The 11,109-nt window shown below is 53.0% G+C and overlaps 1 protein-coding gene across 2 annotated transcripts; it reads right to left on the reverse strand.

Annotated features, from left to right (window-relative positions):
• Window positions 1-421: 421 nt before the first annotated feature.
• Window positions 422-7,733, reverse strand: ACR (acrosin). Of its 2 annotated transcripts, XM_055252634.2 has the most exons (5): window positions 7,624-7,732; window positions 6,431-6,634; window positions 5,953-6,236; window positions 1,666-1,811; window positions 422-1,219 (listed from the first exon to the last, which is right to left on the reverse strand). In XM_055252634.2, exons 1-5 carry the CDS (start codon window positions 7,698-7,700, stop codon window positions 599-601), a joined length of 1,332 nt encoding a protein of 443 aa, XP_055108609.1. In that variant the 5' UTR covers window positions 7,701-7,732; the 3' UTR covers window positions 422-598. The 2 variants fall into 2 exon arrangements, with proteins under 2 accessions (XP_055108609.1, XP_063478462.1); XM_063622392.1 differs by lacking the exon at window positions 6,431-6,634 and having other exon boundaries at window positions 7,624-7,733.
• Window positions 7,734-11,109: the final 3,376 nt, after the last annotated feature.

The raw sequence follows: 11,109 nt of genomic DNA on the forward strand, positions 1-11,109 counted from the left end.
TTCAAAGCTCACCAGGGGCATCCAAAAAGTATTCCCCATTGCAATTCCTGGAAAGTTCTAGCAAAGAATACGTTTTTAAATTTGCTCAAATCCAGGAACTAATAAGATTTAACTACAGGCAAGTAATGAACAGGCTTGTTGGTGTCAACTGGACACCAGAATCTCCTCTGTGGGTGTCAACACCACCAGCCTCCTGACAGAAGACTTGGACCCACACCCCATCTTTCCCAGTCAGCTCACTCACAGCTGCTACTTTGGGGTCCACCCCTTTGACTTGCACATGCAGAGATGGCTCTTTTATTCTCACCATTTGTCATTTTCCCTAAGTGTGAAATAAAGACCATCCCTGGTCTACAGCCCCAGGTCACCTTATTCCAGGATTAAAAATCAAGATTTTGGAAAAACACGATTGGCACTAATATACAAGCAATTCCGCCTTATTGTAGAGTGAAGGAGAGAGGGTAGATTTTATAGGGGAAATTTGGGTTGGGAGGGGGGATAGGAGGAAGTCCAGAAAGCATCTCTTGATGTATATGCATGTATACATACAGACGTGTGTGTGTGTATATATATATATATATATATGTGTTTATTTATTTCATCTTTCCTTTTTCTCAGGAGTGAAGGGTTCACTGGGTCTGTTGAGAACCAGGTCAGATCGGGAGGTCGAGGTCAGTTCTGGGAGCTCTGTGGTCTCCGTGTCATAATAGTTCTTTCTGTCGGAATAGGTCTTCCCCTTCAAGACCTCTATGAGCTGCTGTAGGCGCTTGGCAAAAGAAAGTCTTTGGGGAAGTTTTGTGGTAGATGAGGGTGGAGGTGGGGTTGGGGTTGGGGGTGGGGGTAAAGGTGAGGGTGGGGGTGGGGGTGGGGGTGGGGGCGGGGGTGGAGATGGGGGTCGGGGCTGGGCTGCAGGTGGTTGGGGTGGAAGTGGTCGAGGAGGCGGTTGGAAATACCAGGGAAGGTGAGCAGAGATAGGGTGGGCGAAGGGAGGTCGAATTGGGGACGGTCGAGTGGTGGGAGGTGGAGGGGTGGCCGGCTGAATCATATGCAGGGCATTAGAACTGATCTTGGAGGCGATCCAGTTCAGATAGGGCCAGGTGGCCGTGTAGATTCCAGGGCGCTTGGCACGGGCACAGCCTACCCCCCAGCTTGTGATTCCCACGATCACATAGGCGCTTTCCTTGCTGTCTCTGCACATGAGAGGCCCGCCGCTGTCCCCCTGCCCAGAAGGACACAGAGGTCACGATCTGCCGGAGCCACTCTTCCCCTGCCCAGAGGGGTCAGAAGGCTCTGGGAGGACAATTTCCACAGTCACATGGTTTCCTGCTGCCATAAACACAAGTGGTTGTGGTAAAGTTTGAGGGGGTGTCAGGGGCTTCATTTGGGATGTGAGGAGGGTGTGAATTGTCAGGGCCTTCCTTGCAGTGAGATGAGCAAGCCCACGTGTCCACAGGGGCACATGGCAGGGGCAGCCAGTGGCTGTCACCTCTCATCCCCACTGTGACTGTAGGTGCTGGAAAAGGGACCAGGGACACAGTCACGAGAGAAGGGCCCTGGGCAGAGGAGTGGAGATAGTTGAGCTTGGGGATCCAAAAGGAGGATGTTCTCAGGGGCCAGGAGAGTCCTGGAGAGACCCAGGGGCCCAGAAGCCAGAAGGAAGGTTACCTGGCAGGTGTCGATCTTGCCTACAGGATACCCTGCACACACATTGGTTGGCTGAATGCGCCCATTGTACCACTGGGTCGAGTTACACAAGTCCAGGTCGATGAGATCCACACGTGCCTCCATCAGCATAGATGATGGCCTGGGGGCTACAGTCAGACCACTCGGTGGTCAGTGATCATGGGAGACACAGACGAAAGCCCTGCCTCCTTCCCCACCGAACCCCATCCTCTGTGATGCTCCAGTTAAACCTCAGACCCATCCAGTCAATGCCCCGACCTCTCCTTATACACCAGAAAGACAGGCGAGAGGTGGTGGGAGGAGGTAGGGAAATGTTATCCAAATCAAGGCCAGAGGAGAGAGGAAGAGAGAAAGGAAGAGTGGAGGCCCATGGACAGGTGGATGGAGGGTGGGTGTGCATATTAACGATGGATTATGGAGGTTAGTTGCAGTATCACCAATAACACCTAGTGTGCACTGAGCACTCACTGAGCCTCATGGTCCCATTCCTCCCATTTTGGATCAGAAGGCTGGAGCACCGCCCACCCAGGTCACGGTGGAGATTGGTGGGGCTGGGGCCTGGCCTCAGGACTGCTCCTCTCCAGACTCCAGTCTGAGACACACTGTCACTCCCACGGTCTGGCTGTAAACCACCCTCCCTGCTTCTTGTCCTCATCAGGACTCCTCGGCTCAGCTGCGGGCAGGATCTGCTGCAGCTGGGTCAACAAGTCCCTCTCCATACGCTGCAGATCTGCTCCGAGGACACTGCAGGGGAAGCTCAGGGCAGCGCCTCGACATGGGCAGACCTGGCAGGGGCAGGGGCGGGTGAAACGACCCTGATGCGGAGTTCTTTGAAAGCCCCGGACTCGGCCGGGCGCGGTGGCTCACGCCTGTAATCCCAGCACTTTGGGAGGCCGAGGCGGGCGGATCATGAGTTCAGGAGATCGAGACCGTCCTGGTTAACACGGTGAAACCCCATCTCTACTAAAAAAAAAAAAATACAGAAAATTAGCCGGGCGTGGTGGCGGGCACCTGTAGTCCCAGCTACTCAGGAGGCTGAGGCAGGAGAATGACGCGAACCCAGGAGGTGAAGGTTGCAGTGAGCCGAGATCGCGCCACTGCACTCCAGCCTGGGTGACAGAGCGAGACTCCATCTCAAAAAAAAAAAAAGAAAGAAAGAAAGAAAGCGCTGGACTCTCTACCCCTCTACCGTGACCTTTGGGTTAGAAAGACCCGATGCCACGGCGCATGCAGCCGGCATGGCTCCTTTTCAAGGGGTCCCACAGACAGAAGGGTCCCCAACGGCAGCAGCCACTCTGGCCCCCACCACAGCAGCACCTACAACCCAGGGGGTGGATCTGGACATCACCTGCAGAGCAGATGGGAGCAGACTGAGGTAGGGGCAAACCCAGAACATAGCCGCACAGGCCAAGACGGGAGACAGGGAACACACGAGTGACATGCGTAGGACTAGGCAGGCAGCAGTGTCTGGTAAGTGGCTGCTGAACGAGTGTTTGCTGGAGTTATGTTTCTTAATCCCCTTAGCCCCTACCTTTGATACCATCCAAGTAGCAGTGAGAGTTTTGTACATGCACCGCCCTTAGGGTAGGGGTGACATTGAAACAATAATGACAACAACCCTAGCTTATTAGCCATTAAGACGACTTTTTTTTTTTTTTTTCTTTTGAGGCAGAGTCTCGCTCTGTCGCCCAGGCTGGAGTGTAGTGGCGCCATCTCGGCTCACTGCAAGCTCCACCTCCCGGGTTCACGCCATTCTCCTGCCTCAGCCTCCCGAGTAGCTGGAACTACAGGCACCCGCCACCGCACCCGGCTAATTTTCTGTATTTTTAGTAGAAATGAGGTTTCACCGTGTTAGCCAGGATGGTCTCGATCTCCTGACCTTGTGATCCGCCCGCCTTGGCCTCCCAAAGTGCTGGGATTACAGGCGTGAGCCACCGCGCCCGGCCAAGACGACTTTTTTAATCTATGGCAGAGCTCATAGTCTTGAAAGCCATGGGTTTTATTGTGAAGAGCCAGGTGTCCTGAAACAGAAAAGGGTTTTCCAAATCCCAACACCTTGGTGGGTTTTTTTGAGATGAAGTTTCGCTCTGTCGCCCAGGCTGGAGTACAGTGGCGTGATCTTGGCTCACTGCAACCTTCACCTCCCGGGTTCAAGTGATTCTCCTGCCTCAGCCTCCCGAGTAGCTGGGACAACAGGCGTCCACCACCACACCCTGCTAATGTTTTACATTTTTAGTAGAGATTGGGTTTCACCATGTTGGCCAGGCTGGTCTCAAGCTCCTGACCTCAGGTGATCCACCCGCCTCGGCCTCCCAAAGTGCTGGGTAAATTACGGGAATGAGCAACTGCACCCAGACGACACCTGGGCTTTAAATAGCAAATGCTTAAAAGTCTGCAGGGACTCAAAACCCAGTGGGAAAGAAGCAATACCCAAGGGTATCCCTTCCAGCCCCAAAGCAGATGAGTTGAAGGAGGTGGTAAGACATGGAAGGTCTGAAGGGATCACAGGAGTTGGAGCCTGGGGGTTTCTTTAAGACTTGGGCTTATGGGTACACGATGTGTTTGCAAAAATGAAAAACAAAAAAAACCCCAAACAGAAACAGAGCTGTCCTATTAGGGTTATGGGAATTCCAGAGCAAAAAAGGTTTTGCATGGCATCCAAGATGAAGCTGGGAGAGCACAACCCTTCTGAGTAATAGAATAGGGCAGCAGGGGTTGGCAGTGGGGACCCTGAGATCAGCCTCCCAGGAGCATAGGGACCCCCAAGAGCTGTGGACATCATCAGACAGGGGACAGGGCATGGCAGGCTAAGGGGCTGGACAGACGCCAGGGCAGAGCCATGGGTATCGGCAGCTGGAATACAGGCTGTCACTCCAGGCCAGAAGGGGGCGGCCACGTGTCAAGTGAGGCCAGTGAGGACAAGGACAGCTAGGACGAGACCCCCTTCCCTGAGGGACAGGAGAGGCGACAAGCCTGTCAGAAACTTACACCACCCCCTCAGAGAAGGAAATAAGAGAAAGGAAGAATCCTCAAATTATTGATTTTTTGTTGTTGTTACCCAAAAAAGACTGCGTTTTAAACTCGTATGACTGAATTGCCTTGAATTAAGAAGACTCATTATCCATTATCAAGAAAAAAAAGAGATCGGGAGCTAAGTTCATTTCAATCACATCTTCACATCTCTACTGTGACTGGATAAGGATGCACCACTTATGGAAAGCTGGAAGTATAGGTCACATGCAGAGGTCAAGTCCTACTGGGTCTTGTCCTGCTGGCAAAAGCTGGCTGCTCACTGCTGCCATTTAATGGCGTCACCTGTTGCTTCTGGGATAAACAGTATCTCTAGGGTGCCTAAGTATGTAGGGAGAGGTGTCTGGGCCTCTCTGACCATGGAGTCAGTAGTGACAATTTGTTCTAGGTCACACCTGGGGCCCTCCGTGAGCCTGGTCTGGTACGGAAGAAATTCCCCCTACTCTTCTAGAACTCATCTGGTGTCAAGTGTGTTAGGTAGTGTTGGATGGGCAGGAGATCTTCCGGGAGCCAGGGGAGAGACAGACAGCTTGGTTATGGACAGAGCTCTAGAGCGGCAGCTACACCCATCTTGAATGGAGAGGTACCTGCCGGACACTCCAGGAAGCCTGAAATACAGGGATGCCTATGACCCACAGAAAGCCACACCAACCACCTGTCCCTTTCCCAGTCTACAGAGCAAATGTCAAGTAACTCGGATGGAGAGGGTAGATTTGGTGCTAGGACCGCCCCGGAGGGGCTGCTGATGGTGACAAACAGCTGGGAAGCAGGAAGGCTGGGCCCTGGAATCACAGGTGTTGGGAAATGGTCAGCTTGGAGACCATCTGATCCAGCCCTTCCATTTACAGATGAGGAAACCGAGGCCCAGAGAGTGGAAGGCACTGTCATACAGCCACATAACCTTATCTGGAGCTCTTCTCCAAAGGCTGTTTCAGGGTTGCTCCTTGTTTCCAGGATCCAGCAGCTTGGGCCCCGGGTGCCAAATACAGACACAGCCTCAACCCCATTCTAAGCAACTGCCTGCACCTGCCATCAGCCCTCCCGTAGACAGCCAGACGAGTCACCCATCATGTGACCTGGTACAGGGGACTGTGGCAGGCCACAGTGATGGCTCTGCATACAGCGCCGTGAGGAGGATGAAAGTTGCTTGGCTGGGTGTCAACACATGACCACTGCACCTCAGAGAGCACCAGGAGAATGGCCAGCAGCCTCCCCCCTTGGAGGCGCTCCCATACTCACCTTTCTCTTCTATATATCCCCAGCCAGCCACCCAGCAGCTCTGGGGGCCTCTGGGGAGGCCTGCCTTAAAGTGGGGCAAGCAGCCCGGCCCAATGAAGCGCCCACACGCAATGGGAGGGGTGATCTTCACGAGGGCAATGTCGTTTCCCTCTGTCGCAGAGTTGTATTTTTCATGAATGATGATTTTCTCCACATATCTCTCTTGCAGAGGCGCCTTTACTGGTTTATTGTTCCCAAATGTAATTTCCTTCGCTCCGAAAACCAGTCTCCAGTCATACACTTTACTGAGGGCACAAAGGTAAGCCAGGTCACAACTGTCTGGACAAAAGCCAGGTTACGGCGTCCCTCAGGGCCTTCCCCTAGCAAAGGTCTGGACCAGCCCCCGAGTCTCGCAGCCACTTGACCCAGAGCCCCTGGGAACGCCCCTCTCCGAGAAGAGCCGCTCTGAAGACCTCCCTCAGTCCATCCCTACACGTACTTTTTGCCAACGAAGCAGTGAGCAGCAGTGAGCACCCATCGTGAATTCAGCAAGCTGCCTCCACATGCGTGGTACCTGTGGCTGTTGTACGTGAAGCTCTGGAGGCTGACCATCCAGGGCCAGGCCCCATGCTGTGCAGCCTTCCCGCCGACGATGCGGACACCACCTTGTGGGTTCTGCCTGAACCGTAACCCACAGGGGCCACTGGGGAGAGACCAGGGCACAGCCTGTTCTTGTGACTCCACAACTGAGGGGAGGCAGGGACATGGGGTTGGGAAAAGTGGGGAAGAGCTTCCGGGTGCTGGGAAAGCAGGGGCAGCCTGGGCTATGTAGGAAGCCGCAGGCTCTAGGAAATGGTTCTGGGGCCACAACTTCTCACGTCTTGTGGGTGCAGTCACAGATAGAGAAAGAGGAGGCCACAGGAAGCCAGGACAGGCTGTATGGGCCCTGAGGGATGGCCCGTCCCTGGGCAGAACAGGAGGGTAGAGGTGGGGATGCAGGGCCTGGGGACAGAGGGGTGTAATGGCCTGAGGGCTTTATAACCAATTTGGGTGGGAGACTCAGGGCAGAGTCAGGTGATGAAGGGGGTCGTGGGGCTGCAGGACTGGGTTGACAGTGATGGGAGGAGGGATAGTAGCCAAGGCCGGATACTGTGGCCCACAGGTGTAGGGGGCACAGTGAGAGCAGTGGAGGTCTAGAGGTGGAGGCTCTGGGAACTGTGTCACAGGTGGGAGGCCACATGTAGCTTGGGAGGTACCTTGGAGTGGGAGAGTCTACTGGGGGGTAGGGGTGCAAGCAGTGGGAAGTGATGATATCGTGGGGCTGTTGGGGGCAACCACGGGTTGGGATGTCTCAGCTGTCTGTGGGGGGATAAGGGCTCCCAAAATCAGGACGTCATGTCTTCAAGGCAGTGGGGTCAGTCTCTGGGGGAGTGGGAGAGGCACAAGGAGCCTGAGGTGCTGAGGGGTCCATCTCTGGAGGAAACCACGAAAGCTGAGGGTCTGGGGGCTCCAGGCTGCTGACTGTGGGAGCAGGGGGGTCCAGGTTAGGGATGTGGGTCACAGGAGCTGTGAGACCCAGGGACTGCTAAGGCCCAAGCCCAGCCTCCTTTTCCCTAGCCCTGGACAGAGGGAGTCGGGGTGGGACCTGCTCCTCAGAAGATCCTTCCCCCACCAAGGTGCCCCGACACTTACTCACACATGGCGTTATCTTTAGCAACCACGGACACTGCCAAGACCAGCAGAATGGCAGTTGGTAGCATCTCGACCATATCCTGGCGCTGCCTGGCCTGCAAGCCCAGTGACCTCACAAAGCTCCATGGCTGCCTGGCCAATCAGCAGGGGTGACCCTCACCCCACCCCCAGCAGTCAGGCCAGGTAAGAGCCCTTCGCCTTCACTGGTTTGTGCTGAAGAGACTTCCTGACTTCCTGCACAGGCTCCCCCACCACCAGGATGATGGGGGACTCCCGTGCAGCCCCTGTCCCTCTGTCCCAAGGCCAGGATCTCCATTCCCAGTAACTCGTGCGAGGTCCCCACATCACCCAAGGCTCTGGCTTTGTGCAGGTTTGGAGTCTGCCTCTCATGCGTGCTGTAACCACTGCAGACTCACACTGAGGAGCGGCTCAGCCCTTCAGTGATGAGACGGTGCAACGTGTTTGTGGATCAGGGGAGTCGGGGTCAGCAGATTAATTGATCCTTAATTGTTGGGGAAAATTTCTTTTCCTCTTCCAAGTGCATACTATCAACACACTTTTCCAAGAGTCATTTTGAATTTCCCTAATTTACAACTGCAAAGCCCACCTTCCTGTGCCTCCTATTATCCTGAATGTCTCCAGATCGCCTTTCTGTGACTGAGGTGGGGCAAGGTGTTTTCTCCTATACTTGAATGTCAAGAATTTTCATACAGCTACCTGAATATCACGAAGCATCATTTTTCCCATCTGATTGTCAGGAACTAGCATCTCACCTACCAGAGTGTGACAAATGCTTATTGCAAACACCTGAATGTTAAAACATCTCCCATCTCGTGCAAGTGTCAGGAGGTCACACTCTTACCTGCATGAGGACAGCCTTACCTCTTCTACCTGAATGTAAGATCTCAACCAGCCTGAGGGTCAATAGGTTGCACATCATCTAAGTGGGTGTCAGAAGGTCCCGTGCCTCCAACCTGAGTGTCAGGACATCTCATCTCCTGTTCCTCAGTGTTGAGTTTTCAGATTATCAGATGATCTTGATTTCTCTATTTTCTCTAACTGAATGTCATACTTATGACATCCTCAAATGAATGTTCAATAGTCCTCATATACCTTACCTAGTATCAGGGAGTGATCACCTCCTTCTTTGAAAGCAACAACAACTCTGTTTTTCCAATTCAATGCCAGAGGTCCTCATTGCCTCCACCTACAGGTTAAGAATTCTCATCTCGGGCCGGGCGCGGTGGCTCACACCTGTAATCCCAGAACTTTGGGAGGCCGAGGCGGGCGGATCACAAGATCAGGAGATCGAGACCATCCTGGCTAACACGGTGAAACCCCATCTTTACTAAAAATACAAAAAAAAATTAGCTGGGCGTGGTGGCGGGTGCCTGTAGTCCTAGCTACTCGGGAGGCTGAGGCAGGAGAATGGCGTGAACCTGGGAGGCGGAGCTTGCAGTGAGCTGAGATCACGCCATTGCACTCCAGCCTGGGTGACAGAGCGAGACTCTGCCTCAAAAAAAAAAAAAAGAATTCTCATCTCCACCACCCAAGTGTCACCCTGTCGCGTTTTCTCTACCTGAAAGTCAAGAGGTCTTACCTCTTCTAGCTGAATGTCAAGAGGTTGTATTTTACCCATACAAATATTCTGAAGTCTCTACTGGCTTACTGGAGTGTTGGGAGAACTCATTGCCCCCATCTGGGTGCCAGGGCACGTCCTACCCTCTACTTGAATATAGTCTCATATCCCTGTCTAAATGACATGGAGCTTTCATCCCCTCTGCCAGAGTATCATGAGATCTCCTCTATTCTGGGTGTCCGAAGTTCTCATCTCAACCCCCGAGGTCTGGAGGTATTCTCACCTCTTCCTGGTTGTCTGGAGGTCTCATGTCCCTTACCTGACAGTCATGAAACCTCCTATCTCCTATATGCCCTATCTGAGTCATGACACTTATCTCCTCCGAGTGTCAGGAGATGTTTCTGCCTTTATGTCAGGTAGCCTCACTTCCTCCAGCTGAAGGGCAGGAGGTCCTATTTCATGACTTGCATGTTAATAGGTTTCAGCTCCACTACTGAGTGTTAGGAGGCCTCACTTATTTTAACTGAGCATCAAGTTGTGTCTGATAAATAACCAGAAAAAGACTTTGGAAATATAGTTCAAGAAATGGCAAGAAGAATTGAAGAAGTGGGCCCAAGTGCAGAGGCTCATGCCTGTAATCCCAGCACTTTGAAAGGGTGAGGCAGGCAGATCACTTGAGCTCAGGAGTCCCAGACCAGCCTGGGCAACATGGCAAAACCCCGTCTCTACAAAAAATACAAAAATTAGCCAGGTGCAGTGGCACCTGTGTCCCAGCTACTCAGGAAGCTGAGGCAGGAGAATCATTTGAACCCGGAAGACAGAAGTTTCAGTGAGCCGAGATCACACCATTGCACTCAAGCTTGGGCAATGGGAGTGAAACCCTGTCTCAAAAAAAAAAAAAAAAAAAAAAAAGAAGAAGATTAAAGTTTTGACTGTTAAAGAAAATATTATTCAGGTGTTTTTAATGGATAGCACCTATTTCTTTACAAATATTTAGTAGGTATCAATAACAAAATCTGAAGACCCAACGTCAGTGTCTAGATTCTAGAAGACCATTATGGTTTGACTCTGCAAAGCTTACCCACTTCCGATTCTAGAAGGGGCTGCCAGTCATCGTGCCTGCCCCTGGCTGTAGTGATGGTTGCAGGAAAAGCACCTGGCCCAGCCCATTTAATTTTGTCATTTAATCTAATGGAAGCAACAAACATCTCAACTCAGAGTGACTTTGTTTGACCTTCTTCATGCTGTTCCAAGAACGAAGGAGAGATGGGTGACAGGTCTGGGGCCAGAGGGTGGGGTCTCATCCGAGGGCGTGGCTCAGGCTGAGGCAGAGTGCTCAGCACAGGCGGCAGGATGGGGGCTCCCCATCTCCCCCTCAAACTCCTCCCTGTTCTCTGCGTCCACGGTGACCCCCAGGCACCCTCCAGCTCATCCCAACCATTCTCACTGCTCCTGCTAACCCCAACCACCCGCTGCCTTCGCCAGCCGTGCCCACTTCTGTCCCCATTCCTTATTTACCTGGGCAATCCAACTCCCACCCCAGTTTTTCTCACCCTGATCGCCAATCCCTTCCAGCCCCCAATCCCCTACTTTTCCATTCCTGTCGCCACCACCCTCTGTGAGGAGCAGAAACCTTATCCATCCATCCTCAATGTCCAGCCAGCCAGGAAGGCAAGAAGATCCCAGAGGGATTAAGAATGCTTGACGCAGTGAAATCTTGAGGGCTGAAAAGGGGTAGCTTTCAGGTCTTCGCCTAGGAGAAGGAGGTGCCTCAGGGGTGGTTTAAGCGAGCAAGTGAGGGTCTGGGTGGTGCCATGGAGAAGGACAAAGGCCCTTTGAGGCTATGGATGACGATAGCTTGAAAACCAGCCTCAGGCTGGGCAAGGCGGCCCACACCTGTAATCCCA

The sequence above is a fragment of the Symphalangus syndactylus genome, chromosome 18 (genome assembly GCF_028878055.3).
Source record: "Symphalangus syndactylus isolate Jambi chromosome 18, NHGRI_mSymSyn1-v2.1_pri, whole genome shotgun sequence".
NCBI classification, from domain to species: Eukaryota; Metazoa; Chordata; class Mammalia; order Primates; family Hylobatidae; genus Symphalangus; species Symphalangus syndactylus.